The sequence below is a fragment of the Lates calcarifer genome, linkage group LG1, assembly GCF_001640805.2.
Source record: "Lates calcarifer isolate ASB-BC8 linkage group LG1, TLL_Latcal_v3, whole genome shotgun sequence".
Classification (NCBI taxonomy): Eukaryota; Metazoa; Chordata; class Actinopteri; family Centropomidae; genus Lates; species Lates calcarifer.
In genome coordinates, this window is record NC_066833.1 from 12480025 (window position 1) to 12499944 (window position 19920).

The window sequence follows — 19920 nt, forward strand, 5'->3', positions numbered from 1 at the left end:
ACATCCCTCATGAGTTTTGTGGATCACTTTGCCCCTGAAATTTTTTTTAATGTTCTAGAGGAATTCTTCTTGGTTTGGGGTTTTAAACATAGCACCCTGAAAATGTGTCTTCTAATTTCTGGTAATTTAAGGCCATATATGAGAGGATTCAAAACTGGAGGAATGACAAGAAATTCTATTGACAACATTATGGCCTACAAATGGATTAATCTCTTCCATATTTTGTCGGCTCAAGGCTGTATCACTAAATGAAGTGATGGAATAAATCACAAATGACAAAACATGTGGAACACAACTCTGTAATACTTTTCCCCTGACTTCCCCTGAGTTTTTCCAGCAAGCAAGAACAATTCTCAGATAAGTATACAAGATAAAAGCAAAGGGAAGAAAGGCTGCAGTTATGGCCCCCAACATAGCAAGAAGATTGTTAACAGCAGTGGTAACACATGATAATTTTACAATATTCCAGCTGGCACAGTATACCTTCTGTATGTTGTTACCACACAGAGGAAGCCTGACAACCATAACAACAGTTACTGTAAGATTACAGGCTGGACATATCCAAGCAAGGACTGCCAATGCATAGACAGTTTTAGAGGTCATCTTTCTGTGATAGTGTAAAGGATGACAAACAGCAACATATCTATCATAAGCCATGATACTGAGTATAGTCACTTCATAGGAAGCATATGTGTAAATAACATAGATCTGAGTGAAACAAGCTGGACGTGAGATCAAGTGAGATTCAGATAAAAGGTCCATGAGGAATCTGGGGAAGAAACCAGCAGAACCATACAGAGAGTTGAAACACAAAAATGCAATGAAAATATACATGGGCTCATGCAACGTTTTCTCTTGTGATATTATCAACATCATGAAAAGATTTGCAGACAAAATAAAGCTGTAGAGCAGGAGGAAAAAGACAGAGGCTAGATAATGGTAGTGTCTAATGTTCATGAACATGGTGAGGTTAAAGTAGGAGAGAGTGTTGTTTTCCATTCTCTAAGTCAAAGGACCTCTCTGTTGTGAGAGAAAAAGTAACTATATCTGTTCTAATAATCTCTTATCACAATCAGCAATCTAAATGAACTAAACAGGCAGCATCACACATTTTTTTTAAACAAAAAGAATTACACCTGTCAAGCTATTTAGTACATTTAGTACATACATAGATAAACACAACTGAAGGTTGTGGGAGGTGTTCAGCCACTTTTAACTTGTCTGCCCTGGTAGGTGTTACCACATTATTTTACTATTGGAGCATTTCATCATGTCCTCCCTCCTACAGCCATGCAGAAACAACTAACCACGTAACTCATGGCTATAATCTTTTGACAATATATATAAGTTTACTGAAAATGAGAAGGAAAAGAATTCTTAATTCACAAAAGAAAAGGTGAGGAACTGCTATTTTTCACTGCCATACACTGACGCAGTAAGATGAAATAACTTAGAACATCATCAGACTTCAAAAGGAAGCTTGTATGACTTCCAGGCATCTCCATATGTTTTACCAATAAAAATGTCACAAAGCATCACATTAGGTTGTAGGTACTTAAGTGCTCTCTTCTAGCCACATGTCAAAAGCTGTACATTGTACAAAATGAAGTCAATAGAAAGTATTAGCAGGGTTGTAGCCAATCCAGTTGTTTGTCCAGTGACTAATGCTAAACTGGACGCTAGTGATTTCTCTATCTTATCTATCAATTATGCTATCTATTTAATTTAACTGTCCATAAATATGAACCAGTGGTCCACTTTTTGGTCCAGACCAGTAGCTCAGTGGTCCCTTGTGTGGTCCTAGCTCACTGCACACCACTCAATTAGGCCCAAGATTGTGTTGTCATTGTTGTTCTGTATTTTGAAGTTTGTGAGTGATAGATTGATTTGATTGTTTGATTACTTGATTGGTCTTGGTATAAACATGTAAACTGCAGTGCAACACAGGCCTAATCAATAGAGTATATTTAATAGACAGAGCATTATGTTTTTTAACATTATTCATCTAATAGCATTGCCAACACAGCTAGACCACTCAATGTATTGTTTCACACAAGTGTCTTTTCTCATGGACTTTTTATTATACACAAAAAGTCATACACATCCAAGTTTGTAGGTTGCTCCTTCATGAAGAAATGCAGCCATATCAGAATGGATACTTGTCAAATACAATGAATTCTAATATGTATGATCAAAACGTTACAATGCACTACTTGCACTCAAACCAGAGACAGACTACCATTTACAGCACAGTAATCACCAGGTGTCATTGAGAATTTTCTAATATATGATATGATTTACTTTTTTTTTCTTTGACATGAAACCTTGTCCATTACAATCCACTGTAATTGATATGAATTTATATAGATCACAGTCATAGATCTCTGAGACAGGATACTGCCTGGATGTAACTCCAGTTATTTAAGTATGTGGGCTGCTGTTGCTCATGTCACAGAGTAAATGAAAGAATATAAACATGGTTAATTAGGGGGACTATAATTAAAGCAGGATGTGGCCCGAAGAACAGTGCATGTGTAGATTAATCAAAATCTACTGCTTTGTTAATCCCTTGAATCAACCCTAGATTCAATTTTGATTGCATTGAAAGTTGTAATTTGATGCACCTATCAATGAAAATTTGTTTCGTAATCGGTGTTTTGATAAATGTACGTCCACAGCTCTTCCAACTAAAATTAGAAAAAATGCTTTGCATTTGCAATAGGAAACACAAAGAGACAAAATTTCAGTTTCTTCGGATCAGTATGAACACAACCTCTGCTGCTCCAAAACACCAGCTTTATGCTGACAGGAAAATGGGGGCCAGGAGTTCCGAAGATGCAGTGATAACATGTAACCCTGTGTGATGAAGAAGGTGTCAGAACACCATAAACTATGACGACAGTGACATTAGTTTGATACTTTTTGATGGTATTGGATAGTTCAGCATCTAGTGATAAGTCCGGAGCAGTCCCATCTGATAGGATCCCAGTCCATATAAAGATGTGTCAAGATCTATTTAGCAAGTAACTAATTACAGATATATAAAAGCCCTGAAGTACAGGCGCTTGTAATGTTAAGTTGACATTGTGTCTGAGATGTGTTAAATCAGCTCTATGGACATTGTGTTGCTGTAGCTTAGGGTGGTTATTATACTGACTGCATTAAACACAGTTCTGTCGCAAATAATTGTTTCTGGGTTTTATGGTTTGCATAAACTAACTAACAAGCCAGACCCATGAAAATTTAGCAACTGAATTCAATGAACAGTATAAAAGAGAATAAAACATAAATGTGGTTTGATGTATGTATTACTGTTTCAGACTGACAGTACACTGGCTTAAGGGTCTGTATGTGTGAATTAGAGCCCAGATCTGGCTCTCCAGAGTGGTGTTGTTCTACTAATTGCTCTCAGAGGAGAAAGGAGCCAGTGACCTGTTGACCACTTCTACCATAACAACAACATGTAGTCTACGTCAGTCCTTAAAAACAACAACTTCAGTAACCCCTCTGAGGGTGATGATCTTTGACAGCTGTCAAATTCAGTGTTATCTTATAATCACAGCACTGGTAAATTGTAAAAATATGACACTGTGAATAATTTAAATTGTCTTTTCTCTAATTATAAAAAGTGTCAAAGCTTTTGTTTAGCAGGCCACCCTGTGAGACACATGTATGACCGGATCATAATTAGCTGGCTGTAGCCAACCCTGTCCCCTGAGGCCTGTTGTTTTCCAGTGAGGTACACCAGGGAGGTCACAGTAATGATACCCATAACAGCAGCCTTTCATCAGCTCTGAGCTTTACAGTATGGTGAAGATATGCAAGTCAGTCCGGACACTGGTAATTACATCACTTGTATTTCATCATCATCATTGTAAATTGCTGTCCATTAGGGGTGGGACGAGATCTCGTGCCACAAGATCTTGTGATATTAAAACATGATGATATTTCTTGTCGAGGTGAAAAGCTGTCTCTCGAGACGGTATCCAGCTAGAGCTAGCATGACCAGATGCCCCCTCCACTTTTAAATCGTTTGTGTGACAACATTTTGGATACCCAGTAGAAAAAATAAATGGCAATTAGTATGCAAAGACACCCATTCTTGAAAAAGAACATGACCATTTGTTTGGCTGGGCTGTGTAGCTGTAACCATCTCTTAGCTGTGTATCATGCTTTTAGAAAAGATTGGTCAGTCTCTGTTTGCACAGTATTGAGTAGTACCTTATTATTTGTATTTAAAAAATAAGACTAAACTAAAGATAAATGGATAAGGAAAATGTAGTTTTATTTGTTTTTCTTATACTGTCTTTATTTCTTATGTTCCATTTGTGGAAAGGAGTTCAGTTAGAGGTTCACACACAGCTTCAGTAAGAAGAAACTCATACACAGACATTTCAAAATGCACCTGCATTGTTTTGCATTTTGTTACTTTGAGTCAAATAAAAGACTGTCTTTGCAGTCATATATTTTGTCATTGAAGTTTTCATAAAAATAGTGTTAAAATCTTGTCTCGTTTTCATGAGCCCAATATCATGTATTGTCTGAGTGTATCGTCACACCATGACACATATGCCACTGTAGTTGTCATTAAATTATTCTCTTCCTGTCATTGTGACAGTATTAGTATTACAGTATTACATAAGAAAGCATCAAATACATAAAAAAGTATGTCAAAAACAGCATTATGATAGTGAGATTAATTAATTACAAATACATGAAACTGACTTCAGTTAATCAGTCTTAAACATCTCCCATGACCCTGTTTACATACTTACTGAAAGAGGTATTTAAAAAAAAAACATAGGGTCACAGGCACTGTCTCCATGATCATACCAGTGTTATTGCAATATCATGGCGTTATTTAAAATAAAATCAGCCAATAGAAGGTGAACATACATTGACTCAGATGCTGTACACAGAGGCTCCAGATTTATACTTGAGCTCCATGTGTGAGTAGACCACAACAGAGTATTCAGGTTGGATTGTAGAAACTGACTACTTTGTCTGTACATTGAGACCTCATGACAGTATGGTGTCTTGGTGACCCCAAGACAGTAAAGTGATTTTATGAATAAACTTCCAGTATCAATTTAAATCTCTAACATGCCATCACACACAAAGTTGCCATTCTGTGCCAAATTTTAGTCAGGATCATGCCATAAATAATCGAGCATCATAAGAAACTGTGAAGTTCTTTACATGCTGTGGCATAGATGCTTATCCATACCTCGAGTGCATTATATCGAAAAGCAAAGCAGCTGTGACATTGAACAAATACAATAAATGTGGCATGTGTAAACTTCCTCCTGCCCTCTTTTAACTTCAAAACTGATTTTACCAGCTGTACATATGAACACACAATGAAGTGGACATACACACAATAGAGGGGGACAATAATTAATCCAACTATGTTGTTAGTAGTTGTTGAGGCAATAAGCAGATATTATAAGGAAAAGGTTTCTCCAAAAGCATTCTCCTGACCTCTTTGAATTTTAATGCAGATTTAATAACATGATCATAGAAACACACAAAGAATAGGTCAATTCCAAAACAGAAAAAAGTTAGTGATAAATGTTGTCAGCTGTGTTTCATAATAGAGGAACACTGACACATCAGACTTTCAATTCAATTTAATTCAATTCAGACCTTGAGTCTTAATTTAAACCTTTGGCCTGTCATTACATACAAATACATGATTCTACTTCGAATTTTAGTCAGGATCAGTCCATAAATAATCGGGTTGAGAACAGGTGGAATTGTAAGAAACTGTATGGCCATGAAGTTCTTTACATGCTGTGGCACAGAAGCTGATCCATATCTAGCGTACATGATGTCAAAAAGCAGAGCAGTTGTGACATTAAACAAACACAATAAATGTGGCACACATGTCTGTGTAAACTTTCTCATGCTGTCTCTGGATTTGAAAGCTGACTTTACCACCTGTGCATATGAACACACGATGAAGAGAACATGCCCACAATAGAAACCAATAAAAATCAGTCCAACTATGTCATTTGCTTTTGTTAAACTACAAGCAAGTTTAACAATTGACCAGTTCTCACAGTAAAGTTTCTGAATGTGGGAGCCACATAATTTCAGTTTGGAAGTCAGAGATATCATCCAGGCCTCTGCACACAGAGGAACAAGCCAGGACAGACAAACTAACACAGCAGTCCTTCGCACAGACATGACAGAGTGATACTCCAGTGGTTGACATATGGCCACATACCTGTCATAGGCCATTAGAGCTAAAACAGAATAGTCAACCATTGCATAGGAATATATGACATAGATTTGCACAAGGCATCCTGCAAATGATAGTACATGAATATCAGACAAAAGATCAGAAACAAATTTTGGGTAAAAGCCTGCTGTCCCATAAAGTCCATTGATACACAAGCTACACAAACAAATATACATGGGTTCATGTAGGTTTTGATCCAGGATTATGGTTAAAATGAGAGACACATTTACCAACAAAATTGCACAGTAACATAATAAAGTGAGAGAGAAAAGTGTGACTCTGTAGTTGACTGTAGCATTGAAGCCAGACAGTGAAAATACAGCTATACTAGATGTATTAGTCATTTTAGTATAATCCTTAAAAAGAAATTGTCAAAGTGACGAGAAGTATTTAAAAGACATCAATACAATGCTTTGAAAAGGTTATGGTATTCACTGTTGGCCATTATATGTCCAAATGTTGTCATGCTGAACAGAGCTTAAATGAGAAATCTATGACTGGATGTTACAGTTTTTATTTCTGGTGTCTGATTGGCTGACACTTTAAAGGCTAACCAAGGATGAGACCTTTTCCAGGTCCAGGCCGCATGTGTTCATTTTACATGGGTACATAGAAAAAAGAAAAATGGTGCAGCTGGGACGATCAGCCTAAAAGGTTATATTTATATTTTAAGCCTTAATGAAAGAGTTTTGCAAATTGATTGTTCTAAAGTCAATAATTTAGATTCAGAAGCTTTTGTTGTATGTCGTTAGATTTGCACAAACCAGTCAAAGCTTTATGTCACTGAATATGACTGAGCATTAAAAAAAAACAAATTATAAATGTATTTTTAAAAATTAAAAATAAACATATTTTTAAAATGTGGTTTATAAGGTTGATAGTGTTTTCCTGCTGTGTAGTTTTTTTTTTCTTCAACAGGTACGACTACTGACCTGTCTTTCACCAACACAAGAGCATAGGTTTGTTTTCAAAATATAAGAACTCAATATCTTGCATTATTCTTAGTATAGTCTGCACTATTACTGCATACATTTGCTTTCAATGACAGTGGCCTGGGGCAAGACAAGCAGCTTTTTGTTTGATTGATGTTTAATTCTGCATTTCAAAAATTATAATGACTCTTTGTCACTCAATCAAATAATAGATGGAGATAAATTAGTTGACATACAGGAACAGGAGTATATGTCAAACACGTCATCTCTGCCTTTTTAATCCTTTTTGGATGTTAAAGCTGTTTTTAAACAAACAAGAATAAATAGCGAACAACCAAATCAATACATATAATGATGAATACAACAGTATCATTGTTAATGACGTGGAAAAGTAAAAAGTGTGCCATATTTGAATTCATCAACATTACAGAGGCCTGACAGAACAACAGGAGAATCGCACAAACAAAACAACACTTTATTTAGTCAAACAGAGTTATTGTGTAGGGGTTACATATGTCAAACCTTCACTCTCAGTTTAGACTTTTGACCTGCCATCATGAACAAAGATAGTCTACTTCGAATTTTCGTCAGGATCAGCCCATAAATAATCGGGTTGAGTAGAGGTGGAATCATAAGAAACTGTATGGCCATGAAATTCTTTACATGCTGTGCTACAGATGCTGATCCATACCTTGAATACATGACGTCAAAGAGCAGAGCAGATGTGACATTAAGCAAACATAATAAATGTGGCACACATGTCTGTGTAAACTTTCTCCTGCACTCTTTTGACTTCAAAGCTGATTTTACCAGCTGCATATATGAACCTAAAATGAGGAGGACATGCCCACAATAGAAGGATATAACAAACAGTCCAACGATGTTGTTTACTGTTGTTGAACTACAAGCAAGTTTAACAATTGACCAGTTCTCACAGTAAAGTTTCTGAATGTGGGAGCCACATAATTTCAGTTTGGAAGTCGAAGTTACAACCATTACCTCACAGCAGAGAGGAACAAGCCAGGACAGACAAATTAACACAGCAGTCCTTTGCACAGACATGACAGAGTGATACTCCAGTGGTCGACATATGGCCACATACCTGTCATAGGCCATTAGAACTAGAGTAGAGTAGTCAACCTTTACGTAAGAGTATATAACAAAGACTTGCAAAAAACATCCCACATATGTTATTACATGAATATCAGACAGAAGATCAGAAACAAATTTTGGGTAAAAGCCTGCTGTCCCATAAAGTCCATTGATACACAAGCTACACAAACAAATATACATGGGTTCATGTAGGTTTTGATCCAGGATTATGGTTAAAATGAGAGACACATTTACCAACAAAATTGCACAGTAACATAATAAAGTGAGAGAGAAAAGTGTGACTCTATAGTTGACTGTAGCATTGAAGCCAGACAGTGAAAATACAGCTATACTAGATGTATTAGTCATTTTGAAAGAGTACACCAACACAAAACTGTCAAACTGATAAACAGCATTTAGATGACATGAGGCAATGCATTGGTAGAAATGCTCACTGTGTCAGTATATGTCCAACTGCATCAATGTTAGACACAGCTGAGTTGTGAGTATAGATATTAGAGAAGACAGCTCCACCTTAAATTCAGGTGTGTGATAGAGACATAAAGTCCTGACGTCACATCTAGCTGCTGTAACTCCACCTGTCTGTCTGTCTAAAAAAAAAAAAAAAAGTAGCCTGTTCCTATTATTATTAATATTATTATTGTTGTTGTTGTTGTTGTTATTGTTATTATTTGCAATTTAACAAACTTTAGAAAATATTTAATCAGCACACAACAGCTGTAGCTCTGAAAACATGCCTGTGTAACAGGGAAAAAGAAAGAATGGCTGACCTTGTTTGTTGTATGCACACAAACTTAAAAAAAAAAAACTGTTGCAAACTTGAATGAGTTTAAGTTTTTTGATTATTGTTAAAATGCAGCCTAAATGTTGTAAAAATATTATATATCACTATTATATACATTTTTTCAGCAGTCAGTGGAGGTGAAGAATTTGCATCGGCTGGAAAATTTGCATCGGCTGGAAAATCATGACATCAACAGGGCTATTTTTTCTAATGAAATATTCACATAAAATACCTATATGAAATGTTTTAAGAATATGTGAGAAATACAGCAATATGTGAGCTCATATCTCTAAGCATTATGTGTTTTTAGCCATCAACCAAATTCTGGAAGCAGAAATAGAGAGAGGGTTCATGTAGTTGTATATACTCCCTGGCTTTGAAAGACAGATCAGGCCACATGTCAAAAACATCAAGCTGATGATTTACTTTCTCCTGTTAAGAAAGAGTGGCTGACACAAAAACACAGTTTCATCATATATCAACCTAATCCCTTGCCTTGTTTGTTGTATGTACACAAACTTAAAAAACTGCTGCGAACCTGAGTCAGTTTAAGTCCATAAATAATGGGGTTGAGCAGAGGGGGAAGCATGAGAAATTGAATGGCCATGAAGTTCTTTACACTCTGTGGCACAGTCACTGATCCATATCTAGCGTACATGAGGTCAAAAAGCAGAGCAGTTGTGACATTAAGCAAACACAATAAATGTGGCACACATGTCTGCATAAACTTTCTCCTGTCCTCTCTGGATTTTAAAGCTGATCTCACCAACTGCATGTATGAACACATAATGAAAAGGTCATGCCCAAAATAGAAAAATATGATAATAAATCCAACAACATTATTTGTTGTTATTGAATTGCAGGAAAGTTTAAGGATTGACCAGACAGTAAGCTGGTACCGTTAATTCAAGGATCCTATGAATGGATAGACTGTACAATAAACATAAGATTGGAAAGTGAACTTTGTAAGAAAACTGTACTGTATCTAGTGATCATGCCAAAATATTAATTTTGGTTGTTTCATCATCATTGTTGATCCAGGATCTGTTGATCCAAGCTGTAAATACAGCCTGTTGTTCACACTGAAAACATGTTTTATTTCATGCAAAAACAAAACTTCAGTGTTTTATTAATACTTAGTATATTTCTAACTGATTGTGAACAAACCCCTTGGACCTTCATTTCAACAAAGTTGATTATTGTGCATATATGGAGACAAACATTTTATTTTCCTCTATATCATCCCCTCTGTTTGCCTGCCATTTTTTTTATCCAAATATGAAGTGTTTTGAAAGTCTTAATATACATCCCATATATCCAATGCCAAATCATCAGAAATCATCATCAAAACATATAGGTATTCTGTTTTTCTGGGCCTTTTTAATCCAGTATCTAACATCAGTGACCTTCTCTTTGTGTAAAGAGTTTGCAACAGTTACATCTGCATGGAGACGGCTGGCCTCAGAGCATAACGTCAACAATAAAATGTCCTGGGGATACAGAGGTTTAGTGGACTAATGACCCTGAGGCTTAATCATCTTGTTTATTCTGTATCTCTGTGACATTGCATCACAATAGATGAGACTTACATCAGCTAACTGTTTTCATCTCAATAACACCATAATCTCATGTGTATGGACTGAACACGTCAGGCTGTCTCAGAAGAAATATGTTGGTGTCTCAGGCCACTGTTTGTCCAACCTAAACTTTTATGAAAGAGTTTTGTGTGTCACATAAACACAGTATGGAATAAAGAATAATACATAATAAAAGAAATATGCCTTACAGTGTAACCTGTTTGAATCATGATATTATGAATCATGATATTATTGACACTGTAGTATCCAGTAATTTAACTATTTAAGTCCGGTACTAAATTATGTGATAATTCTGCTGCTTTGATTTTAACAATTCACTTTTTAATCTGTCTTTCATAATTTTACAGGGAAGCAACACAAAGTAAAGTATAGATCCAACAACCTGGGTTTTATTTTTATCACCTTGACCACCATCCCTGTTGACAATAATACAGCTATACTTATCAAGTTTTTCTGCTGAGATCTGAGAACACTGGTATTTGTACTGGGGCAATGATTTACAGTACATAACAATATGAACTATACTGAAGTGCAAAACACAAAAAGGTTAGGTATTAAGGCCTGGCTCACACTTATTTCTCCAGTTCATCCTAAGGTTATTACATGAGGTTGGAGCTCTGTGTGGTGCCACTTAAAAACTGGAACCTTTTTTTTGGACCTCATTTCAGATGTATAGGTTATATGTTCTTATTTGTTGCATTCATTTTTATCTTTCTTTGGTTTCTCTGCTTGATGCCATTTTGCTTCTTTATGGCTACTATTTGCTTCCACTTTATTTCCACTTTTGCTTGTTACACTCTTTTCCTGCCACTTTCAATGCTACTTCATTCTCTACCTTTTGAAATTTCCTTTCCTTTCCTCTCAGCCCTTATTTGCTGTTTGGCCTCAACCCCATCTTCCTACAGACAAAAACTGATCTTAAAATGGAAGAATAGAATCCAGTGGGAAGAATAGTTTAATATTTGCGCCCTTACAGAGACATTCACGTGTTAGTTGCTGTCAGAAGTCTATAAAGTCTGGCATGCAGTATTTTCTGTTTTTTTGTCTCTAATCTAATAGTCAGTTTTAATCACACAAACATCTCAGTTATGATAAAGGAAAGACAACACCTAACAGGCCACCTCCATAATGCAACAGTAAAGCCATGGCCGCTGCTCAAGAAATGATTGTTAGAGAAGTTTGAATTTCCCACCTGAACCATTCAGAGGATCAGTTTGTGGTTGCACGTTCAAAAATGAGGCAATTCTGCAAACTAAAAAACAGGCTAATGCTAAAACAAAGTTGTTCAGTATGTATTACCCCAGATTCAATCAAATGATTATTATTTTCTTGACCAGGTAAACTCAAATCATAGAACAAAAGAATGAAAAGGGTTTGACAAAATAAGTTTAACAGCCTGAAAAAACATAAAGTTCATATGATCTCATATAAAGTCAGAGCAGGCCAGGTAACTGCTGATAAAGAGACCACTGTGTGCATTTCTAGTTGTGGCCACCAGAGGTCAGTTTTTCCAGCTTGTGTGCTCAAACACTGCCAGTGCAGTGATTTACAGCTACTACTTTGTTTAACATTGAACTTAATGAAAAGTTCAAACTTATCTCTACAGCCCTGTTTGTACTGTCGCTTCATCCACTGTAGAAATAAAGGACAAAGGTTTTAGTTCTTTAAGTAGTAAAATCCCACATGTATAAAGACATACCAGGTTATTATCCCAGTGTTTGTACCAAGGTAGTTGGGGCAAATATTACAGCTGGTATGATATGAATAAAAATACACATCCTGTAGTAAGGGACAAAAAAGGTGTATTTTATTTTCACTGTTTATCTCCACTAACAGATTACAGCTGTGAACGGATGATCTATGTTTAAATAAATAAATAAATAAATAAACATTTGTTGTTTGTGCTGTCTTGATGGAAGAGTTTTATTGTTGGCCTACATCACTTTCTCTTAAACATAAACACCTTTATGTGATTTTGATTTTACAAGGACTTTTTAGAGCACAACACAATTTGAAGCAAGCACTTTAGTCGCCTATTCTCAGGATGAAACCTGTTGTTTCTAATGATATATTCAAATAATGGAGGAAACAATATAAAATAAATTTAATAGACTGTTAGAAACATCTATATTTTTCAAAAAATGCAGAGTAGAATAGATATATTATCTTTGTATCATTATTATCTTACAGTCACCACCCTAAGTGATGCTTATGGGATTTATTACAATACAACTGAAAACAGATAGTATACTGCAGTATTTAGCTACAACAGCAGGTGGTGCTGTGGCATTTTAATCATTCACATTCAAAACTGGATTAGAAGTTAAGATGAGGTATTCATATTCACAGCTTTTGTATACCCTCCTTGGCACTTTTAAAGAGCTGCTGCTACCTCATAAGTTTTGTGCATCACTGTTGTGCTTGTGTAAACTTTAAACAGGGAAGCAGAATTTCTGTGTGAGTGAATAAATTAGTTCTGTTCTCAGTCTTGCTCTTTTCCCTCTGGTCAACACTGACAGAGATTCTCATTAGTGTACTTGTATGTGTTGATCTGTAGAGGACACTGCAGTATCACAAACTAATCCAATTTGCTCAGCCACCTCAAGAGGTTTTTTTTCAATGGAGAACAGCATCAGTATGAGGACCCTCTCTGCAGATAAACCTCAGGCTTGTTGTCAGATTAGTTGTGTTGCTCTGTGAGTGAGGCAGTTTTGGAGAACAACACAGCAAAACATAAGCAACAAGGTGATAAGTTTACTGTATTCACATTTACCTACAATAACTTGTTTTTGTGCAATTAAAGAAGTGTCATGATACACAGCGCTGCCATTTGGTACTAACACAAAACCATGGGTATAAATTCGGTACTGATTACATTTCGAGGATTGTAAGAATTGTGTTGTTCACTCATCGGCCACATTCCCTGCTTCACTGCCCCACAATACTGCTTGTGTCATTGCTAATGTCTCAACAATCATGTGTCCTGTCCATGCATGAAAAGTATTTTTACTGGTGTGCCTTAACGTTTAGGTGTTAAGTGAAAGTAATAAAGACCCAACTTGTAGGCGTAGGTGGTCAAAAACACAGCACCATCTTGCTCTAAGTGTGATATGTAGTTGCACCCCTGTTTATGCACTGCTGCATTATTTAACAACAAATAACACATACGCTGACAAAACAATACAAACCTTATCGTTTTTATTCAAACTGTACACGTACAACAGGCTTATCCTGATTAAAAAAACAAGTAAAAAAGACAAAAAAAGAGTATCCCCATAAATACAATATGCCTTTTAAAAAACAGTCTGTGTTTACTTGGTAGGTTGCATATGCTCTGATAAAAAAAAATACACACAAACACTCTCATATTCCTTCTGAAAACTCGGTACAAGACAAACAGGTTGGCCTGGTATCATTGACATTGGCAGATCTCAGCTCACAAAATGTTTTTGCCTTGTTCGGTAAGAGCACGATGGATGAGAGATGATTCATATGAAGTGCTCCATCCCACATGCTAATTTTAACCAGGGTTTGAGGTATGTAGTACGTTCACATGGGAGATGTGATGTTTTTTTTGTATACAGACTGTTTTATGAGGATTGGCACGTAGTCTATTCTAGTATTAGCATGTGTGGATGTGGGAGCACAGTTTTAGAGATTAAAAATGACTACAGCACCAGGTATATGGTCATACTGCTGTCAGTTTTCCCTCATTGCTGCAGGGTGTTAACATCGTTATGTGATGTATGTAGAGAAAATGTGGTATACCACAAGAAACAAAAGCTTCTGCTGATCGTATGCTGCTTTGCAGATGACTCAGTCTAGATAAAAACATGCTTTTTCTGCTCAGGTTTCCAAACTCTTTCTTATTTTATACTTGAGACAAATAAACCAGCTCAAATAGCTAATGTACTGTATTTAATAGTGAGACTAAATTACTGCCAGTAACTTTTTCCCTGACTTGAATTAAAACTCTTGAGTTTCCACGACTCAATTTTTTCTGAAACACAGTGGTGGGTTATGTTATTTTAATGGTAAGAGCATTTAGTTGACAGGTTTCCTGCAATTCTATCAAAAGAAATGAATTTTTGAAAATATTTTTTATGAACTAGTGAAGTAGATTGAATGTTTAATCTCACCAATACTGTTACATTATCTCCACTGATTCTGTCCCGGGTAAAAAGACTCCACCTCTGCTGCACAGTCTGTCTCCACTGCACTCTCTCAAAGAAAAAAAAAATTCCTACATGCTTGTGACCTTTGACCTCCTTCTTAGTGTTTGCTACAACAGGGTAAATCTGGTTCCTACATAAAGAGAAAATAAATGTGTTCTGAAGGCTTTTGTAAGGTAGACACTAAAACTATAATTCTTTAAAAACTCTTTCTTTAAAAATGTTCAGTCTGTTTGTGGAAACCATTTTAACACTGAGTAAAACTATACAGGACTAAGGCAGATTCCATAACAGTGGGCAGAAAACAGGTGTCAATGTGTACAGTCATCTTTATCCAGGATAAAATAACATTAGAAATCCTGAGCAGCCATTTCCACCTCCACGGATTAAATCTGGATCTTTGAAATGGTGCTTTGGGTGTCTTAAAAGCTTAGTGTTTTTGATGGGAGATCCAACAGTTGAGAGACCACACACGGAGACAAACAATGAGCTGTTGTGTCTCCATTACGGAGAGTGGAGGCCGGTGAGTGTGTGTGTGTGTGTGTGGTCTCTTTTAACTGTTAGATCCAGGTCATGTTATGGTGGATCAGACATTTTAAAACACTTGTAACCTTTAGGATAGCTGTGCAAACCAATACAAAACTTCATTCACCTTCGGAGTGAACATTCAATACAGGAGCAAATATTCATCAGTCTGAAAAACAAAAAGTTTTTAAAAATGGGGAAAAATAGTTTTGATTTCTGGGCAGCCACTTGGCACATGACGGCAGAGTTGATACGTTATTCCTCGGATTAAAACAGGCAAGATTGTACTCTGCAATATTTAACACAGTATTAAAGCATTTCAGTCTTTCAACTAAAAGCAGAGTAACATAAACTTACATGTATAGTCCCAGCTTCTCTAAACAATGAAATCACAGTCAGAGGGTGTGGCTGCTGTAGGGATCAAACCCATGACCTTTTTTGCTGCAGCATGGACAGATTAAGCACACTGCATTACCCATCAGTCTTTTCTGTTGAGCTGTTTTCCACTGAGAAACTCTCACCAGAGTAGACAAGAGGTACATTCAAACTGTAATATTAAGGATATAATCGATAATAAGTAGGGAATTTCATATTAAAGGTAACTTCACCGGCCTTGTGTTACAGTTCAGGGACCAGTGTGGCAATTTACACCGGTTTATATTCCAAAAAGATGCAAATGCCAGAAGTGGGGGTTGACTGATGATGACAGAAACAAAAGAGAACAAAAAGAAAATATACAGAAAATTCATCCAACTTCTACCGAATATAGATCAATGTTTGGTTGTGTTCAAAAGCCTGAGTTGCTGTCACAACCCTGAAAACACAAAAATCCGATCAAAAATGTGTCCAAAAAGTAGCATTTAAAAAAATGAAAGCTATTTGACCTCTTTTTCGTGGTTGTTAGATCCAAAAACTCCGTGGCTTTGTTGCCTTTTCATCCTCCAACTTTACACTGTTGTCTCTCCGTGGTTACCGTTGCTAAGGCGTTTGTAGAACCTCCGCCATGATTGGAGCGTCTTCCCGGACCAGACCCAGAAACCCGAGGTGATCCCGACTATCATGGTCATCAGGTATTTGATCATGAACACGGTGAAGTCCGGGGTCATGGGGGCGAAGTTGTGTACCGGACAGGGTACGGCGAAGCGCTTACAGGTCTGCATGTGCCAGGTCCGCTCCCAGTGCTCCCTGAAGGCCTGCTCGTAGAAGTAACAGGCGATCACTATAGTGGCCGGTACCGTGTAGAGCACGCTGAACACACCGATCCGCACCATCAATTTCTCCAGCTTCTCCGTCTTGGTGCCGTCGTGCTTCATGATCGTGCGGATCCGGAACAGGGACACGAAGCCGGCCAGGAGGAAGGACGTGCCGATGAACAGGTAGACGAACAGCGGGGCCAGGACGAACCCGCGGAGGGCGTCCACGTTGAAGATCCCCACGAAACACACCCCGGTCAGGACGTCGCCGTCCACCTGGCCCATGGCGAGGATGGTGATGGTTTTGATGGCCGGGACAGCCCATGCGGCCAGGTGGAAGTACTGGGAGTTGGCTTCAATCGCCTCATGGCCCCATTTCATCCCGGCAGAGAGGAACCAAGTCAGGGACAAAATCACCCACCAGATGGAGCTGGCCATGCCAAAAAAGTACAGCACCATGAAGAGGATGGTGCAGCCCTCCTTTTTAGTCCCCTGGGCCACGGTCCTGTAGCCGTCCTCCTTGAATTTATCCACACAAACTACTTTATCCTCGAGGAAAAATCCAGCAGCGTAGGCCACCGCCACCATGAAGTAACAGCCGGATAAGAAGATGATGGGCCTCTCGGGGTACCTGAACCTTCTCATGTCCACTAAATAAGTGAGCACCGTGAATAGGGTGCTCACACAGCACAGGATGGACCATATGCCAACCCACAGCCGACCGAATTTCACCTCATCCTCCCGGAAATACATGATCCCGGTCGGTTTATTGGGCTCACACGGGGCCCCGCAGTCTTTGACCCCCATGAAGCGGTAACCCAGATAGGAAGGTACCTCCAGCTGCAGAGGGCAGGAGAACTGGTGGTGCTGGTTGTGTTGGGGCGGGCGTTGGTTCGGCCGGCCAATGTTTGGGGGGAGGGTCACCGGTCCGGGTTCGTAGGGGGAAGACGAGGAGGCCGGGCTGCCGGGTTCGGATGTGTTCTGGCCGACACAGATCTCGCCGGCTCCGTGGACGGGGAAAGCCTCGCAGCGGAGTCGCTCCGGCCACTGGAAGCCGAATTTATTCATCAGGGCTTCACATCCCTGTCGTGCACGCTCACACAGAGACCGACAAGGGGGGATGGCCTGCTCCAGCACGGTGCATACCGGCGCATACATGGAGCAGAGGAAGAACTTTAGATCCGCCGAGCACTGCACCTTTACCAGCGGGTAGAACTGGTGCACCTCAAGTCCGGCGTCCTCTTGGTTCGTGTGGCCCAGGAGGTTCGGCATGATGGTCTGGTTGTAGGCGATGTCGGTGCAAAGCGGGATGGAGATGGGTTGGCAAAACCCGTGTTCTGGGACGGATATTCCACTCTCACTGTTGTAATGTTGAGCAGAAGTGGGTGAGAAGTACAGCCCGCACACCAGCCACATGATCCGCAGCAAAACGGAGCCAGTGGTGGACCTGGCCGCCGCCATAGTTGAGGAGGAGGGGGGGAGGGAAGGAAAAACTTTGATCCAAGTAGGACGACTTAAAAACAGCTGAAAAGCGAAGAAAATCTGCAGCAACTGTCCCGATACTTAGCGTGTAGGCCAATTAATTCAAGTTGAAATATCCGCAGTCGACTTTTCTCGTATTTTACGAAGATAAATCCAAGTGAAACGTTCGTCGTGTCATGACTTCTTGATGGTCTTTGTAAGTGACTCCAAGCAGTCCACTCTCATTCTCAATGCGGAGAAAATAACACTCAAAAGTCCAATTTTCTCTAAGTAAAGCAAACCCCGAAATTATTCCAGCGCGTTGTTACTCAACGCAAAACGAGAAACATTAAAAACAATAAAAACGGATTATATTTCCATTGGTTTTTTTTTCTTTTCGACTTGACTTCGTGCGGCGCGTCGGTTCACATGCTGAGCGGTTGGAAGTCCAGAGGCTCGCTCTCCTCACTCCGTGCAGATTCCACCGGTTTCCAGGCGCCCCCTCCATTCACAAGAGCCCCCTCACCCTCCCGACAGAACGCAGGGCGCCTTGAAACCGATGCCGCGTCTGAGCCAATCCCGGCGTTTGTTTTCCCTACAGGACCCGTTCTGATTGGCCTTTACTCCCCATCGAAGGAAAATATGTTACAGTAATTACATTACACCAGAGATTTTACAAACATAATTATTTTTCTGTGTCGACTTTCAAACAATTTGCGTATAGGTTCGTTTGGGTAGAGCACTTAGACTTCGCTAAGGACACTAAAAATAAATTCGACTTTTTCTTGCATTCAAACAAACAGAAAATAAGTATGTAAATCCGGGATAACATTATCTTACACTTTGTCTGCTGTCATATTCTTTGGTTCTTTCTTGTGTAACCTCCTCCTTAGTTCTACTGTACTACTTAAGAAGGAAAGTTTTGAAAGTAATGTGAAAGTACAGCATTAAAATGCAAAGTTGCAAATCTCCTGTGTGAAATGTACTCACAGCCTATACATTAGATTATCATAGGAAACTCTGGGGTTTCTGCAGTTCTGCCCACATTTCATGCGTTTTCAGTGATTCAAATACTTGATGATGAACTGAAATGACAGCACAGTCTGATTAGCAGACTACAAACAAAGTCAGATTACCTATCTCTGCAAACCAGGTCAGTTTCTAATTCACAAATATATTTGTTGTAATAGAACATCAGGATAACCCTTTTTTTTATTTATTATGATTTAATTTTTCTTTCCTATCACGTTTCATTTTCCACATAAGCGACACACCCTGCAGTATGTGGCCTCCTGTGCTCACGACAAAAAAGTTAAAAGTCTGTTTACTTTTAAGCTTTTTCCCATCTACACTGTTGTAGTGTGCAGCTGTGAAGCTGAGTTCTCTCCATCTCCTCACAAAATCACAGCACAGTGAGAAAACTATGACAAAAATGTAAGGAAATCCAAATGGATCCCAGCATCATAACCACTCAATCACAGCAAGTGCGTGTTGCTGTTCACAGCTTTAAGGATTTTACTGAAAACAATCAAGTGCAGCTCCTGAATCAATCTGTATCATCGTGGGAATAAAGAGCACCAACAGTCACGGCGGCAGTAATTTGCACGGGCCAGCGAGTGTGGGAGGTGTGGGCGGTTCCTCGTGGCCTCGCTGCATTTGGTGTGTTTCTACCCTGAAGTTGGATAAAGAGGGTGGGGGTAGTTTGAGGTGGGGGAAGGGACAGGAAGAAGAGAGAAGGTCAAAGAGGGCAGGGGGGGAAAGAGAAGGAGACAGGGCAGGAAGAGAAGCTGAACCAAAAGGAAAAATCGGTAGAGTTGCCTGCTGTAAACTGGCTTGAAATAAAGTGGACAAGTTTGACTAAAGTAGGCCAGTATAGATTTCTGAACAAGTAAAGAAAG

The 19920-nt window shown here is 38.7% G+C and overlaps 4 protein-coding genes across 4 annotated transcripts; all 4 read right to left on the reverse strand.

Moving 5' to 3' along the window:
* Nucleotides 1–16: 16 nt before the first annotated feature.
* LOC108886915 (olfactory receptor 4S2-like) lies at nt 17–1042 on the reverse strand. The gene has a single exon (XM_018682039.2). It carries the CDS (start codon nt 997–999, stop codon nt 127–129), a length of 873 nt encoding a protein of 290 aa, XP_018537555.1. The 5' UTR covers nt 1000–1042; the 3' UTR covers nt 17–126.
* Nucleotides 1043–1055: 13 nt separating this feature from the next.
* Nucleotides 1056–6998, reverse strand: LOC108886916 (olfactory receptor 6N1-like). Its single transcript, XM_051070246.1, has one exon. It carries the CDS (start codon nt 6586–6588, stop codon nt 5641–5643), a length of 948 nt encoding a protein of 315 aa, XP_050926203.1. The 5' UTR covers nt 6589–6998; the 3' UTR covers nt 1056–5640.
* A 694-nt stretch (nt 6999–7692) lies between these two features.
* LOC108886917 (olfactory receptor 10H4-like) lies at nt 7693–8860 on the reverse strand. Its single transcript, XM_018682041.2, has one exon. It carries the CDS (start codon nt 8635–8637, stop codon nt 7693–7695), a length of 945 nt encoding a protein of 314 aa, XP_018537557.1. The 5' UTR covers nt 8638–8860.
* Nucleotides 8861–13852: 4992 nt separating this feature from the next.
* Nucleotides 13853–18948, reverse strand: LOC108886905 (frizzled-7-A). Its single transcript, XM_018682026.2, has one exon. It carries the CDS (start codon nt 18020–18022, stop codon nt 16316–16318), a length of 1707 nt encoding a protein of 568 aa, XP_018537542.1. The 5' UTR covers nt 18023–18948; the 3' UTR covers nt 13853–16315.
* Nucleotides 18949–19920: the final 972 nt, after the last annotated feature.

Excerpts from the sequence above, each read along its gene's own strand:
- LOC108886915 (XM_018682039.2), bottom strand. The coding sequence starts at position 999 with ATGGAAAACAACACTCTCTCCTACTTTAACCTCACCATGTTCATGAAC.
- LOC108886916 (XM_051070246.1), bottom strand. The coding sequence starts at position 6,588 with ATGACTAATACATCTAGTATAGCTGTATTTTCACTGTCTGGCTTCAAT.
- LOC108886917 (XM_018682041.2), bottom strand. The coding sequence starts at position 8,637 with ATGACTAATACATCTAGTATAGCTGTATTTTCACTGTCTGGCTTCAAT.
- LOC108886905 (XM_018682026.2), bottom strand. The coding sequence starts at position 18,022 with ATGGCGGCGGCCAGGTCCACCACTGGCTCCGTTTTGCTGCGGATCATG.